The following is a 17,578-nucleotide window of genomic DNA, read 5'->3' as shown; positions in this document are numbered from 1 at the left end:
AATCCAATTTAAGTTCATTTTTAATTTAATTAACTGCCCAACCGGTGACCAACGTTGGCGGGGCAAACCAAGGCCAACGTGCCCGTCTCTCCTGCCCCGTTCCGTTGCTCCATCCCACCATCGGCTGGACATAACGGAGGTGAAATGAAGTCATTTGCGAGGCGCCCGGTGGCATACTATATATCGCCCTGACAACATTATGCTGGTCGGTGCAAACTGCGGCTGCTGCGGTGTCCACGTCGCAGAACCGAACCCACAGGGGAACGTTCGGGCGTTAAATTGGAAACCCCTGCCCCCAACGACTCCTCTCGTGGGACTAGATGGATTCTGTAGGGGGCTTTGAACAGAAGGGAGGGTGACGTAGAGTGTAATGAGATTTAAGAAAAAATCAAACGAAAGCCTCTTTAGCTAGCCAACAGCACCGGGTGGGAGAAATGGGCAAATGTCGCCTCCTGTGGTACGGCGTTTCTGTATCTTATATTATATTAAAATGGTAATGGTGCTTTCAAGGGTGAGCTAAGGGATGGAAAACGGAAAGCTGCAGCGAGGTGAAGGAGCAAGAAGGAAAAAGGTTGGTTCGAGGAAGAACGAACCCCGGGAAAAAATCACCATCTGATATGAATCACAGTGGGGCACAAGTGGCCGACGATTTAATAACACTATTAGACACAACGCTGCTGTCACAAACCATCCCCGACTGCCGGTTTGCTTGTCTATCCGATTTTTTGATTTTCGAGTTATAGGGGAAAGTGTTCTAACATGCACTTTAAAAGAGTAAACAGAACAAATAGTAAATGCAAAAAAATTAGAACCATGAAGTTTACTACATAAAAACACCAAAACTCTAAATAATAGAGCAATTATTGCCCCTTCTTTTCACAACTAGAGTTAATATGTTGGCAAGAACCAAAAAACATTAGGCGCAAGATTTAAATCAGGTTAACGCTGGTTAGAAAATCGGCATACGAGCGCTGTTCCAAAGAAGAACAAGTCTAGTAAGCCCTTAACGGGGCAGGCATGACCAAATACAGCTGTTACGCCAATAAAGAAGAAAACTGCTTCAAAAAAATCAAAGAAAAAAAGTTTGATACATGTTTCTAATAGTGCAACAACTTTTTTTTTGACCAAGTAACTTTGTTAATGTTTGCAATTTGTCACACATTTTTCAGGGCCTGGCACAGTTAAACTTTTTCTAAATTTACTTAATCTTAAAAATATTTTTAGAAGTTGGTTTTTGTTCGTAGTTCGAAATCACTAATTATACACATTTTTAATATCTTCCTTTAATTTCAGTTTGATTTAAATAATCCTGTAAAACGACAGGGAGCACTTTGTGCCTACCTGGTGCACATTGGAACACTCTCCCCTACGCAAACACACAAAGGCATGGAACAGTTCAAGTTGCGCTGAACAAACAGCAACAAACGACCGACAGTCGCATTACCGCACCGAACATCAAAGCTTTCGGTGACCGCCCGAGGCCGGATAACGTTCGTCGCCTGTATTCTCCGTACTCCGGGTCATTCGTTATTATGAGTGGCACTCACAGCGTGTGAGCCCCGTGCCCTGTGCACGGTGTCATAGACGCTGACCTTTCCGGGGGAGGGCCCTGGTGTCGGAACAAACTTTATCTGGGTGTGTGATTCCGGTATCACCTTCCAACCGGTTCGGAAAGATAAATAATGTCTGCCAGTGTTTTGTTTCCCACCAGTGTACGGGGTACATACACGCGCACACACATGCATCGTCCGTGCCCCGTTAATAGGTGCCACGAAGATGGGAAAGTTGTCGAGCCCCCACGATGGCGTTTGTTCCGAACCGCACCGAGCGTGTGTCAAAACTTTGCTACTGTCACCGCTTTGCTCTGTTTACGAACAGCCAAACAAAGGCGACCCGCAAGTGTCCGCCATCCCCCCCCCCAACCTCTCGGCCCTACCCCGCAAACGGTGAGTGAGGGGGTTTGTTTTGACGGGTGTGCGTGTGTTGATATCATTGTTTTCCTTTCACCACCACCACCACCAGCGCCTTCTTGTTAAACGTTTGGAATGTTTGGCCCGATAGCGCTCCGCAGATCGCGTGCATGGATATGGTTGGACATATTTTTCAATCTGAATGTCGACCCCCTTCCGCGCTTGGCCACCCCCTCTGGATATGGGGCGGGTATGATTAATGGAGCAACTTTTGGGCTGAGATTGGCCGGAATTCGTTTCGCTTGTTGGTTTTTTTTTCCGACGTGTCATTTTTCTTTCTGCCTCAGGTGGATGCCATTGTTGAGTATGTTGCGCAGGATATATTGACATAAAAAGGGAAAGATAAACTAATGGAGCTTTGGAGGACGGGGAGTGGATGGGTCGACCGGAACGTCAAAACATCCCTTCAGTGCTTTGACATATGTCTCCATTTGCCTGGCGGAGATTGGATTGGAAAAGGTTGATGGGGAACAAAAAAAAAGGCCCATCAATCGTACCGTTTGGTTTTTGGAGGAAAACATTGTACCAAACATACAAACAACAACTTCTTCTGATAGGGAAACGTTCGCCAGGCATGCACCTGACAGAAGTTGAAGAATTCATCAAAAATGTATCAAACTTCGTGCGCAACGACTTCCATCGCCGGTTCCGGTGCCATTTCCCTAGACGCGTGATATCCTGCTCCTTAGCTGCCATTGCTAGGCCGACGGTCGCCACCGTGACATTTCTCGTTCGCGCAACATCAAAGCCCACCTAATTCGCAAAGGCCGAGCAACGGAGCAACGGACGACGGAGGCAAATCAGAAATCGACAGATTGCGTGACCGGTTGGACTCGTGGGACCCGATTTTCGGCCCGCAAATTCCAATGCAAATGATTGTGCAGCGCCGGAAATGGACGACCTTTTGCTTTCGCCTGTATTTCCGATGGTTTTGCTTTTCTTTTCCGTTCTCCTCCTCAAGCAAGTAGGATGTTGAATGTTCTTGACGCAACGCATCACGTGACCACCGACGTGAAGCTGGCAGGCTTTTGATTCGATGCCGTCTCGTGGACCCCTCGGGGATTAAAAAAAAAAAAGGTATACCAAGAACGATGGTGGAAAGCAGATGGATTTGTCCCTCCCAGGAGGAAAGAGCTTCCGCATTCGATGGGGCGATCAAGTGCTACTGCCAAAGGAGCTTATTTTGTGGTCGGGAAATGCTCGAAAAACATCAACAACAAGAACAAACCACCAGACCATTATTCACATTCGCAGAACTTGTTCTTTTTTTGCCAATTTTTTTAAATTGTAAGCTTTCTTTTTAAAATTCGAACGAAACGGAAGATGCAAGGAAGCTGCTATTCCCACTGCAAAAATAAGCCAACATGTTGTCTGGTTGGACTGCGCAATCTGATAAAAGAATGGCATACCGGTATGATAAAAGCCCACACCCTCTTTCCAAGCAAACATTCCACCGTAACTAAAAAGAGCAAAGCGAGGCAGGATAACGAATCATCCTTCGGGATTTGTTATCTGTTTCGGCAAAATTCTTCTGTTAATTGGAGACAGGTCGACAAGATTGATGAACGGTCGGATGATTGATAGCAGGAATTCTGGGTATTTCTTTAAAAAGAGCACACTACGATCGGTTTCTCGGAGGAACATAAAAACAGAGAACCGCTTTGAACCGGTTTGTTCGAAAAAGCAAACGTCCTCTGGAAACATGGCTTCACAGTGGGTGTATTGTTTGAAGTAACAAATTTAGCCTCAAAATGAAAAATATAATATATGTATCCTGTTTTGTGTTTTTAGTTATAAATGAATTTCCAGGAAAATACAACATGGTTTACCTAGAAACATGCTATTCTTGAACATCATAAAGTTCGCAGTATTTACTTCATTGTGATGTAATTTCTTGCATGTTTTCTCTACTGTTCAAGCTTTCCTATTTTTGAGCGTAACAAAATTTTAATTTCTTGTGCAATTGTAGAAGGGGAGAAAGTTGATTATGTTATCACCAGCCCAGACCCAGCTTCTTCGGCTTCTCCATCCATCTCGTTGAAGTAACCATATTTAATTATGTTTCCAAGCGAATTTAAACTATGGAATGTAATTAATCAACTCAGTTGATGATCCAACGAGTTGCGTCACTAAAAGAATGTGGAGAATGAGAACAGTGAAAGAGTGTTTGAAACAATAAATGGTAACGTAAGAAATAAAAAGTTCTTCAAAAAGGGTAGCATGGTTTTCCATTGCGTGAAATAACATTTTTCTTGCTATTTTTAATTCTTGTTTTCTGTAATATGACAAGTTTCCCCGATTACTTACGTGAGTTTTTTATGAGGTTTTGCTTTGTAAGCTGCCATTTTTAACTGATGCTAGAAATATAACATCTGCACAGTTTAGTTCGTTGAAAAAATGTGTTATTAAATTCCTTGCCTCACCTGTAATAATGGAAGGCATATTATGAGCCGCTGTATTTTTTTAAATAGTTTTTCACACACTTTTTAGCGTAGCTCTTTTCCTATTCACGTTATTTCGTTTCTCCGTTGAAATTCCACCGAGGCTTATCCGCAAGCCGAATCGCGACAAAATACCATCGAAAAACAGGCAGCATAGTAACAAACGAATTCCTGTCCAATGACTTGTTCTGAACCTGAGAGAATGGAAAATGGAAGCATTTTCTTCCACCCCATTGGCGTACAACTGCGGTAGAAAGGGAAAGTCTGCGCGGTTCAGAGAGAAATAAAGCGCTACATCTTTAGATATCTTATCACGTCTGGGCTTCCACTTCGGTTTTCCAACTCGCCGCAGACAATGTTTATTTTTTCATCGGTGATTAGTTTGTTTTTGCCCTTGGTCGGAAGAACAGCAATCGAATAATGTGCCAAACCGGACGGGACGAAAAACAAAGACAATAGCGACCGTAGTCCAATTGTGGTCCGACAGGCGAGGGAAAATAATTAATCTTCTGCAAATGTCCTCGAGCGCTCCAGCGTAGCATTAAGTGTTTCTGAACTTTGGCAAATCTTTTGCGCACAGTTTCAGTTTGGCGATGACGAAAGAGAGGTTGGTGAAAGATTCTGTTATTGCTTGATTTTTGACAACGCAAATTTGGTACGAAACCTCCCTTTCCTTTCCAGTTCATGGAATGGCTCTATAAAAAGATCCTCCACACGCTGTCGGCTTCGTGTATTTTTATCGATTGGCTTCCACCGATCTTACATCACCGACGCCTTGGCCGCCTCGCTGCTCTCCTGCTATCAACCAAACTCGGCAGCGCCGAACCGACGTCGGTGGAAATCCAAGAAAATCCTATTAGAGGATTATGCATTGCAATTATGTATCGTTTGCTTTCATTCCATACACAATTCGTTCATTTTCACAGCTTGTGAATCGACAGCTGAGTTTCCCGAGCCGGCCCAGTATGTTGACGTTGCGTTGGTGCCGTTTCTTTGGTCGGGCCGCCTTGTTCCGCCCTGCTGGCGGTGTGGCGAACATTTTTCGCGTGTCGATAATCCGTTTGTTAGACCGATTGTTGCTGCCTTTCGCTTGTGCCGGCTAGGATCGGGCGGTTGCTTGATGCGGTTTGCTGTCTCGGCGAACGCTAGCGAACCCGGCGAGGATTAGCGTAACTTTTATCGCACTTCTAGCACATTCGGCGCAGTTGGGACATATTTAAGGCCCAGAGATGGGGAAAACAAGGTTTCCCATGAAATTCGTGTCCCATTACTTCGGCAGCAAAATTGTGTTAGCATTGCTACTATTCGGAAACGAGATGTCGGAACGTTCCAACACAGTTCACGATCAATGTACAGAACGCTAGAAATACGCTTGGATATAGCCGGAAAAAATCGTTAAATTCACATTCCCTTGATGGAGACGCCTGGTGGTTTTCAGATTTTGAAGTGTTGAATTTTCAAAAAATAAGTAAACAAAGGAAACATTTATCCCACGGACATGGAGAGAGGAAGAGAGAAAGAGTGAAAAATCGTACACAATTAAATTTGCTTTACCAAGCAAGGGAATGATGGATGAACGCCGTCACTGGAAGCGACGAAAAATAAAATCAACAGCAATCAAATTTTGCGCTTGGCATAGTCGAGCAGCAGCACAATCCATTTTCAGCTTTCCACCACAACGCTTTACTTACCCATAATTTCCAATAAGCCAAACAAGGATGGGACACTAGCTGAAGCGCACGTTACAAATTATGCTATGAGTTTTGGGTGCGGGAAAATATTACCCTTTGTTGCGTCGAAAGCTTTTCAAGTAGAAAATTGCAACGACCATGAAAAATCCAGACTACCAAGCGTCTCTCGTTGCGCACCGAAAGAGCTCGAAAACGGGCACAACAGGCAGCCTCCCGTGCGTCGTAGAGCAGCGCAAACCATCGGTTGGCCGCGTGTGATTGATGCGAGTCCCCCCCATTGTTGTGCGGGAAAATTGCTTCGTTGAGCTTTGGACTCATACTTTCCGGTCGCTGAAAACCGCGTCCCAGCACGAAGGTTGTGCGAAGCTAATTTACCCCCACACGGCCATTCATTACGATAGCATTTATTTTACCTCCCGCTTGTTTTCCTCCCAACACCCGACCAGAAAACATTTGTTTGTGCGAAGGGGTAAAAGAAAAATTCACCCCATGAAAGGCAAACAAAAACTAACGCCACGTCAGGACCCGGATCACACGGGTGTCGACGGACGGGCCGATTCTAATCCTTTTTCTTCAATTACCCTTAATTGCTTACACGCAAGGGCTAAAGCGTTTTCTTGCCATGCCAAATATCAGCACTTCACGATACGAAACCGGTGCAACTGGCTGGCGTTTGCTTTCTTTTCTCCACGCCACTTTTGACGCGGTGATTCACCACAATTTCCGGTCGTCAATCTTCGCCCCTCGACGGGCTGCCACCGGTGGGTGTGTGTGTGTGTGTGCGTTCACGTGAGCGTGAAAACGGTGGAAAAGTGTCCGACTAAGGGCGACGAGCGGCGAGACGGTACAATATTCGCGATGTGATGATTGAAATTAATTTATTTTTAATTTGCTTTCCCCGGCGCCACGTTATGCTTTCGAACACTTTTGCGGAAATGGTGGGAAAACCGGGATGGAGAGAGTTGGGGAGTACCTTTTCACCTTCCGCACGCGCCACACGAAAGCGGTGAAAGCCGGTACACCAGCTGGCGGGAAAACGCAGACTGGGTTTTTGTGGGCAATATTTATCATTTTATAATACCCCAACTCTTTTCGTACCGGCATGGAGGGAAGCGATTGAGGTACGGTGGAATGTGAGCGTGGGGTATTGAAGGATTCCCATCCATCTTCACCGACCAAGGATATTCAAAAGCACGAAGCGTGGTAGGGTTCCAGCGGAGAAAACGAGTAGGTAAGGCATGGGGAGTAGAATGCAACTCCTCGAGGGAGCGTCAAATCTGCTTTGTGGATGAATTTACAAGGCAAAGAGAAGGAGGAAATGAGAAAGCCAGTGGAGAGAAAGCGCGACGGATTGATCGAAGCGGGTCTAGAACGGAGCAGTTTTCCACCAGCGAAAGGAAGGATAGCGTTGCGACGCATCAAATCCAGAGCGGAACGGGTGGCCATCGTTGTGAAGAGCACAAGTTTATGAATTTATGAGCTTATCCTTTGAGCCGCGACAGGGTCGGTGAGGGTAGGCGGTTAAGTGGGGGGGGGGGGGGGGTAGGAGGCGCCCGTTCTGAAATATCATAATTTTCGTGTTTTATGAAAAAGTTGTTCGGCTCAGCTGGAGCTGCATAATGGGTGTTGTTTGCGTGTCGACGAGAGTGAGGAGAAGGAGAACGGCAGCTTGCCTCTCGCTCACTAAATACCCCACAGCTGTTCCCGCCACCCGCCAACCTTTTCTATTTGCTTCAAGAGGTCGTTTAAATGCCACAAAGCGCACGGAACCGCTTTCGAAGAGCGTGACGTTATGGGCAGCAAATCCAACCTTCCCGTTCCACCAACTCAAAACACACCCCTTCGCACACCCCCTTTCACCATAGCATATGCGTGCGGACGCATCGTGTCGGGGCAATGAATTTTGCTATGAAATTTAGTGTCTGCCTCTCGTTCGACATTGATTTATGCGGAGTTGCGTGCGCTTTAACGGGCGGAGAAAGGGACGGAGATCGGGCGGTGGAGAACTAGTCGACACTGTAAAATGGTGACGGAACCAGTGGCCAGCTATAGCACACACACACACACACATACCCAGAAGTTAAGGCGATTGATGGCGCAGTGTGGGAATCCCGCAAGCCATAAAACCGAACGTTCCCAAACCATCGCCCGGTTCGGTCGTTATTTCACGTTCGACACGGGGAAACTATAGTGTCGGGAAAAGAAACACTTATTTGCCGCTGCACGTTGAAGTGGAAATAAAATAGCTCGATTGAGGAGAAGTACCAGCTCCAAGAATCAGTTCTAGCCGATTAAGAGGGTGAACATGTGTTTAAATATTAAACAAAACCGGAAGAATTGAATGTGGTCAAATGTAGTATATTTATTCAGTATTGCAGGAGAGTCCTTACTGTTTGGTAACACTGAAGCTTCAAGAGTCATTTCGGTTTTTTAGGTTTAGTTGAACCTAATTATTGAAACTGTATGAAATATTTTAGCAACGTAAAACTTGTATTTGAAATTAAATTCGATGCTCATAAGACAATTAAAATAATAAAAAAAAGAGAAGGAATAATGAGAAAATCAATTCTAAGTCAAATATTTGGCTTCTTACAGTTGCTATATGCGTTCGTGTAGTTGTGACATTCAATTACGATCTGGTACCAACGGATTTACTGCTTCATCAACTCGTAATTAATTCTTCGTTGTTCGTGATGAACAACAGACTTCGAGTATTGTTTTTTTGTTTTGAACAAAACATTGTAGTTCACTTTAGTAATCTATTACTTTCTCGTTTTCTATAGATTGTCTTTACAAAATTTAATAAATTATGGAAATGTAAAAGATCTTCTTTTCTCCATGAGGTTCCGTCCAAAACAAGAGCCTCCGTACGGCGGTAAATAGCAAATAACTATAGATTACCGTTCACCGGCACTTACTCTTCCCTGAAGGCTACTCAGGGCGGCGATTTATGAAGGTATCCAGGATTTGGAAGGAAGCGCACATAAAACCAGGTACTTCCTGTTGGAGCGTTGGAGTCAGTGCTGCTGACCCAAATCGCGGTCAAACCGTTTCTGCATCGCTTCCAAGCAGACGGGGCTTTAGCGTTAGGTCCGTGCTGCCCCGTCGAGTCCCCGGAATGACCCTCGGGGCGCACGAACCGGGCCGTTGTGCATAATTGAACTTTCTGGCCTTGCAGGGGCGAGGGTTCGCTTCATCATAAGTCGAATTGGGGTTGTTGTTTTTCGCTATTTCAGCCCGACCTTTGCGTTGCGCCCAAGCGACCCCGGTTTCACCCTTTTTTGCCCGCAAAAAGGGCTCCACCGTACCCGAGGCCACCCTGTACGGACGTGACTGACTGGCGGGTTGTCTAACTGTCGGGCGTCGGTTCGACCGGGTCCGGATGGAATGCTCGCGTTTGGCTCCAGTCCCGGGCGGGAAAATCGATGGGTTCGGGGCGCCCGTGTCCCAATCGATAATATAGCAATAAACGATGTTTTTCTATTTCTGTTCGCTTCCCATCTTTGCCCTCCTACAAGCACGGCCCGCAAACATTGGAGCGTTCTCGATCGTTACGCCTGGTGGATGGCAGTAGCGTTTTCTTTGCCAGAAAGCAAACCACCACCATAAAGCAAAGCAATAAGCGCCAATCATGCTGCAATCACTTTCCAATAAAAGTAGTACTTCTCCAGTGAAACGGGTGGAAGCATGGGGAAGGTTTAATAGAATCCACTCGTTTCCCTACCCGGCCTCTTTCCGCGTGCCTCGGTGAAAGGTTCCTCCCGCTTCCCGGGGCTTCGAAGAACGGGTGAAGAAGCATCGATAGACAGAAAGGCGGGGGAGTGAAAAATGTACACTTCTTGGTTGAATTATTTATGACACCACTCGACGACCGGCAGGGCGATCCATCGATCGTCCGACGCTCCACGATGCGCCATCGATGTCGGGGAAGCAACCGCAGGGGGGTGGACGTTTTCCAGCGGGAAAAGGAAAAGCCGTCAACTGGAAGTCAACCAGCAACCCTCGTGGGAAGGTTGACGAGCAAAGACATTTCTTGGGAACGAACCGCTTGTTGCGAGAGCGCGGCGATGGGGACGTTCACGTTCGTTCTACCTATTTATTTTGTTTCACACAATCGGACCTTCCTTCCGCCACCGTTCCAACACCCCATTCATCTACCCACACCCCTGCCTATAACAAAAGTGTGAATTTGTAAAGATTACGGATGTGGTGAGTGAATGATTTGAATCCCATTCCGACCAGGAATTCTCTCTTGCATGTTCCATTCCATTGTGCGACTTCTAAATATACAGCTCCAACTCGAACACATCCTCATTCTAGGACTCATTTCCCTATCCTTTCCGGTTAGGTCGGAAGACACAACCCGGGAATGGTACAGCTCGATGGATGAAGTTCCGGTCAATTTCTCCGAGAAAGCTAAGAAACATAGATTGTGTACCGGAACCGAGACAAATGATAAATATAGGACTCATTTCTCACCGAGCAGATTCTGTACGTTGCGGAAGCTTGAAAATCTGGACCCGGAACACCGACCCAGGGGACATAGATTGAGGGTGGGAAAGGTTTCCAGTTGAATAGTACGTTGATTGTTATTCTCGGTGCTTTCTAATTGACCCATTACACGGCTTGTAACAATCTGAGCATTCATTGGCAGCTTGCTGATTTAGCTCCTCCTTTGAGAATCGGTTACATACACATAGTATGTACAAATTACGGAGGTATTTTAGTTCCCTCATGCGCTTTATTTACGAAACAATTATCATCATTGAAGCATAAATTATCAGGTTCAACGCAGAATACAAGTTACACCATCTTTGAACCGGTTATTGGTGTTTATCCAAGCAGGAGTGATGATGAGTATCATTTGTTAAACAACCTTTCATAACTAAAATAAAATGTAAACAACGAATCAATCTGTGAAGTTTTAACCAAACTGTTTTACAAAGCTTTTCCCTGGATAATACAACTGAAATGACAAAAAACGTTCCCTTCTGTCAACATACCAATACAACGTAGATGTAATCTGTTGACAAAACGTCGTCCCGTCGCAATAGAGGCACTTTTCGAGAGCACCTTTTCATCAAAGTTGTGATAATCGGTTTCGAGAGCAATGATACGACTGCGTCGGTTGAATGTTAGATGGTTCGTTGGAAAACAGGGTGATTTCTCGCAACGGTATACGGTACCATGTTCATCTCGGTAAACCACAAATGAAGCCTCTTCACGCTTCTTTCCGGAACTGTTGAGCAGCGTCAATTTTCCTCCGCCTGCGTGGTTTGCGACGTAAGCACCTCAATTCCAACGAATCGTAGCAGGCGTGCCGGGTAATCTTCCACCGGCTATTTAAAGCCGAACGGAGGAAGAAAGCTTTTCCGGCGAAACGCCTCGCTTGCGTACGTGTTTTTCTTTCGGGAGGGGAAAGGATCTCTTATCCAGCTGATGTCAAGCAACACAAACCCGATCATTGGCCAACCATCCGCATTCGGCGACGGATGTTAGGAAATTTACCGTAACACGCTTTTACACGCCGGTGCGTGATAATACGAAGCACATCATGACGCATGGTGCTGCATGCGGTGGGAACGGGTGAGAAATGGCACGTGTATCCGGATGCGAAGGCGCCGATGGCGTAATTAACCGCAATTAGGAATCTTTCGCCGCCTTCCACTGAAGGTAGTATGAAACCTCCTTCGGCGGTCGAAGCATTAAAATAAACCGGAATCATTTCCCCTCCACCGGGTAACGGAGGAAGGCGCCCCCGGCCGAGGAAGTGGAAATGCTGTTGCTCTTCGGAGCGTAATGTCACTCGGTGGGCGCCCACCTACCAGGCTGTGAGACGAACGCGTGCTAATGGTGGTCATTTGCCGTATTTGCAGAGGGCGAACTGGAGCGAACGCGGTTCCGTTCGGTGCCTAATGGGTTGTGAAAAACCAACGGCCACGGAGGACGCCTGTGGCCAGGCGAGTGGATTGGTGGGAAAATCTCGTTTTCGCAATAATGCCCCTCGTGAATAAAAAATAGCCAGTGAGATTAATTAGTTATTTATGAACGGAGCGAACCGGTTCGGTTTCGGCGCGCCGTAGGTGGAAAATTATGCTAACCTTGTTTTTTTCTTCTTTCTACTCTTACCCTCAATTACTTCTTCGACTTGTGCAGCTGTAGCGTGTCGGGGGAGATACATTTTCCTCGAAAGCAACTTATTCTCATCTACCAACCCGCGGGAAAGCCTCCCTGCACGAAGCCAAAACAAGAGAAAATGGACGACACACGGCCTCATTTATGCAAGCACCCCCAATGGCCAACGGTCCAAGAGGGGATGGCCAAGCTTAGCAGTAGCTTTAATTGCATAAACCGGACAAAGAAAAAAAGCAACGCGTATAAAAAAAAGTAAGGCGAGTTTGGGTCACGTGAGCCTCCCGATGGGTCGCTGCATAATTTATGTTTCAATCCACCGAACTTGTTAACTTTTCTACCACTGCCAGCACCGCCCGGAGTCCATTTCAGTTCCCGGAAAAACAGCGGTCAAAGTGCGTGTGTGTGTGTGTCGACGCATCGTGTGGTTTTCCGCCTGCGATACGTGTTTCCCGATGCGTTTGAGGTGCGGGTAGGCATAATTTATTTTTTAAAGCGATCTGTTTCGGTGTCAATTTCGATCGCTTTTCCCTTTTAAGCACTTTGACTCGTGTGTTCAAACGAAGTAAAACAACACCACCGACAGTGAATCTTGATGCGCTGTATCGGTTGCAATCGGGATGGTCAATAATGGACTCTTGATGGTTCGTTCGATGGAATGGTGGTCGGCGTTACCATTTTTACCGTTTCGCTGCGGGCGACTTTAGACTGTGACGTTATTTTGAACATCAAAATCACTTAAATTTCCCGATACGTAATTTTTTAAAAAGGTTGTAAATTAAACAATCTTTTGAAGACAATTTGCTGACAAGATGATTTTGATTTCATGTTTAAAATTCAAATCTTTGGATAATTGTTAGCAAACTTGTTTCAAAAACAAGAATACACAGCAGTGTAATATCTGAACAATAATTAATCATCCCTTAGTAAATTAAAAATTAATTAAAAAGTGTTGCGGACGAAACATATTTCAAAATTTTAAATTGTCACTCAATTATGTATATAGATTTGGTGACTGCTTCCTAGTGTTAAGATATCACTATTAATAATTAGAGTTGAGTTAAATTGATTGTTACATCAGTGTAGAAACAAAACAAAATAAAATTAATTTCATAAATACTTTTTCTTTCTTCTTTGATCCCATCTACGGTTGTAAAATTTGTTTACTAAGCTAAGCTAAGTCAACGAGCTAAGTTGAAAATTTGAAAAATGACATGTAACTGGTAGGTTCGGAGTTAGACGGTAAGGATCTGGATCAATAAGTCTAATAGATGGAGCGAAAAAAGCTATAAAAAGGGCTAAGATAGCAGTTTAACTTTGTAACGCCGCGTAGCACGGTTTTCCAGTAAATAAAGTTGCAAGAAATTGCACTTGAAACGGAATTTTCCAACAACGGTTGCGGAACGTAATGAAAATTCTATTCACATTGTTTCACGATACCTCGTGCGTGTGCGTTTTATAAATTCATAAATAAATTGTATGTGAAAGTAGTTACCGTCTAACGGCATCTCAAGTGCAGCACGCCGGCGATAGTTGATACTGCATGCAACACGGCACGTCCAAACAGCGCAATGAATGCTAATTGAATTGATTAATTTTTCAATTGCAGTCCGACACTTGCACACCTTTCCGCAACATACCACCGGCACCGGTATATCCATGCTGCGATGTATTTTTTTAAATGTGCTTCAAACTTTGTCCCGACCGCTTGTCCGCACACGTTCGCATAAGTGTTTAATTCCATGCTAATCGAATCGCGCCCGGGCCATCTGATGCGTAATGGCTTCAAATTAATTTCCATCTAAGCCCACCGAAGCGTATGCCGAGTGCGGGTCACCGAGCATTTTCCAAACAAACGGCGGTTCCGTAGTTGAAAGTTTGCAGCCGCATTCGCCGCCCCTGAGCATATGTACGAGCTGGTGATAATTTTGAACCTACATTTTTTCGCCTCCACTACCAGACGTTGACATGCCGAGCAACTTTGGTCTGGGGACGGAAACCGGGCGCGAAGTGGTGTGGAATTGTGAAGGTGGCGAAGGCGCTAAAAAGTTTCCTTCCCATCGCCATCTTTCGAGAGAGAGCATTCCCACCCTGGGCGGCGTTCGTTCGGGGTGCCTTTTTTCCCACCAGGCGGTTGTTCTTAAAGTTCTTGGAAACCAGAAGCAACGACACGCCCGGCAGAGGGCATGTGGAGTCAAATAACAGCGAAAGGCAAGCCGGTCTCATTTGTCGTGCGTATCATCTAGGCTGTTTTTTTTTACAGTTCGCTTTTCCGCTGGAGATGCTATTTAATATAAGTTTCCCGGCTGCCAGCCCGCCTGGGAGCAAACAACTGTTTGAATGCAGCCGTCTGCAGGCTACATGCGGTTCGCTCTAGAGCCGTAATTTCCGCCTCCATTCCTTTGGGGAAGTTTTCTTTGGCGCGGGCGAGCGGCACTTTGAAAACTTTCACGCAGGGAGGGGACAAAGGGAGGCAAAAATTAAATTTCATCATCCTTCACAAGCACACAACGGATGGCGGCAGTTAGCGTTAGTTTGAATAGGGAGCGAAGCTACCTTCAAGCATACTTGTCGTATTTTCTTCGCTCTCGGCAAGCATCAAAAGTTATTTTTTCGGTGTTAATTTTGTACAACCTTAATGCAATATGTCACCGGCAAGCAGGGCCTCAGGACCGGTCGAATTTATCGTCATGTTTGCTCTCCACCAGAGCGGTCATGAATTTTCAACGAAACGTAAACCTACCATTTCCCGGACGGTGTGAAAGCGACGCTTGCGACAGCTTCCGAGAAAAGTTTCCGAAAACATAATTCATTAGCGGAGCTGTTTGTGTTTGTTAATGGACGGTGATCTGATTTTTCAAATTAAAAGCCCAAATTGTGGGTGTAATCCTAACGAGCTTGTTTGAGTGGTTTTGATTAAACGATTTTAAGTTAATTGTCAAGTATCAACTTTCAAAAGGAACGCAAATTCCAGGTTTTGTTTTCCATTTCATTCCATGTATTTATTTTTCATTTGAATCGTATCGCCTTGCCGTAATTGAGTTTCATGAGTTCTCGTTACCGCCTGCAGGATTTCTGCTAAATATTCCCGCTGTACCGTTCCCAACAGCCTAATGGCGTCAAATTTGACGCCTCCGCATGAGAATACTGTAGGCGTGAAGATGCATTAATTCTATTTTCCGCCCCAACACCAACACTCGGTGTACTAGGTCTGGGGGAGATGGTAAGTAAATGGAATTGCTCTGCTACCAATTCATATGCTCCCGAAATAGACTTTCCCGACCTTGAGGGTTCTAGCTGTACGGCCTGTTGCAGCCTTTCAGGCGCTTCAAGTCAACCGGTTCGAAGACTCTTATACTAAAAGTAATGAAAGTAGGAAATTACCTGGCAGAACGATGTCATCGACGTTGGCTGTGGCGCTGCCACTATGGTCGATACCGCTACTACTACTACTGCTGCTGCTGCTGCTACTGCTGCCGATACTGGAACAGCAGACGGTCAGTATGTTGATCGCCAGCAGCAGATGGCAGACCAGAGCCCGCGGACGACTTTGAAGTTTCATGTTTATTTTCCCGCTCACACTCGCATACGAGCAAACAGCCTCATGAAATGGTGCACCACTGGACCACTGGGCTCTACCACACACGCGCACACATACGCACCCACGCACACGCCACAACGTCGACCGGAAGGGTGAGCAGAGCAAACAAACTGACACCAAAAACACACGATGGGCAGATGTCGGAGTGTGGATGGGAACGGGGATGAGGCTAAACCTGGGATGAGCACTTGAAGGGTCTAGCCCACCAACACGGACGACACTAGGCTCACCAGGCTTCGCGAGCTCCGACACTTAGCCTTCGCATTCAAGTGCGTATTACGACGGTTGTATCACCACTTAAAGCACAATTCTTCCACCCACCCATGGCAAATTGATACAGGCCGTGGCAACGTGTTGCTGTCCCGGACAGTGAGTGGGTGTGGGTGTGTGTGTGTCGGACAGTTTTGGTTCCACCCGGAAGCAACCGTTTCCCCGGACCGATCGAGGGCTGCGATCGGAGGCACTCACTTTGTCGCGCTGGAGGACATTTGCTCACTGAAGCACATCAATTCGAACCTGCATGGTTATGACGAGGGTCGGACAATTTCTACTACCGCTTTAATCCCCACTGCGTCGTGTTTCGCACGAATAAAACCGGCAGCACTGGAAGGAGCAGAGTTTGAAATCGCCTTCCTCAACGGGTTCGTTCTAACCGTCCGCAAAAAAAATGTCCGGAGAAAAAAAGAAATGCTGACCGTTGGGATTTCAATAGTCGAGTCCTTACAGTTCACACAGACACTGGCACAGACAGATATTGCGCGTCCTTTTGGTTCGTCCAGTCAACTGCCCTAATCTCACGCTCCGACAACTCGGACACGTCGCCGTGCGAAGGAGTGGAACCGATGTGTGGACGCCTCAGACAGATGTCTGCGCCTTGAGCCAGAATGTCCTACCTGTCGCAGGGTTGCCTTTTAGGAAACAGCAAGCTTACAAACACTTCCGCACAGGCCGCGTGCACTACTGGTACTGATAGGAACGTGCTCCTGGTGCACCAGCATTGTTGTGCGCGGTGAAACTCCGAACCGTCGGCCGCACCAAGTTCGTAGCTGGCGAGCTTTCGGTCCCGGTTCGGGCCCTCGCACGGCCCGATAGAAAGTTGAATGAATGAACCCCTCTCGGGTAACCCTCCGCCCAGGCCTCGAAGCCCCCCTGTATCCCGATACAGTTCGTCCCGGTGTGTTTCCAGCTCGCGGGACGAGCGCGCACGTCTCCCTTTCGGCGCCTCCCCTCACGGGGAGCTTTGCGCGTAGGCGAATCAATGGGAGGACAAGGCTGCTACCGAGACAAACGATGGCCGCTGGCAGCAAGGACGACCGACCGAAAGAAAAGTAAATAAAACCACCCTCGTCGGCAGTTCGCATGCGCTTGGCGTTCGGGTTTGGAAAGGGAAAGCTTTCCGAGCGCTGGCGGTCCGTTCTTCGGGAGGATAGAACTCGTGTGGGTGTTCGGTTCGCGTGCTAAGGATGTGTTTGTACGGTGTGGAAGGACAAATAAACACCACTAGCATCGCAGTGAGTAGGAAAACTCGACGGATTGTTTTGATTTTGAGCGGCTGCAAAGGGGAAAACCTGTCCCTAAAGTTCTTAAGTGTTTCGGCTTGCGCCAGTTTGCGTGAACTTTTTCGTAGCTTTCCCCGTCAATGTGGGCAAATGTTTGTTAGTCTGAAGATCCGTCCGGACCCCTCGGGAGATGAATGCAGATGGCATAGAGTCGCTCTAGAAGCATACCGGAATACATTGTATG

At 46.4% G+C, this 17,578-nt stretch overlaps 1 protein-coding gene across 1 annotated transcript in view; it reads right to left on the bottom strand.

Annotated features, from left to right (window-relative positions):
* The window catches only part of LOC131284102 (uncharacterized), a 41,186-nt gene extending 25,390 nt beyond the window's left edge, over positions 1–15,796 (bottom strand). Inside the window, exon 1 of the mRNA XM_058312958.1 lies at positions 15,619–15,796. Within this exon, the coding sequence (XP_058168941.1) occupies positions 15,619–15,796 (178 nt within the window). The remainder of the gene's footprint in view (positions 1–15,618) is intronic.
* Between the last annotated feature and the right edge of the window lie 1,782 nt (positions 15,797–17,578).

The sequence above is a fragment of the Anopheles ziemanni genome, chromosome 3 (genome assembly GCF_943734765.1).
Source record: "Anopheles ziemanni chromosome 3, idAnoZiCoDA_A2_x.2, whole genome shotgun sequence".
In the NCBI taxonomy this organism is placed as follows: Eukaryota; Metazoa; Arthropoda; class Insecta; order Diptera; family Culicidae; genus Anopheles; species Anopheles ziemanni.
This window is presented reverse-complemented; position numbering and strand designations above follow the sequence as displayed.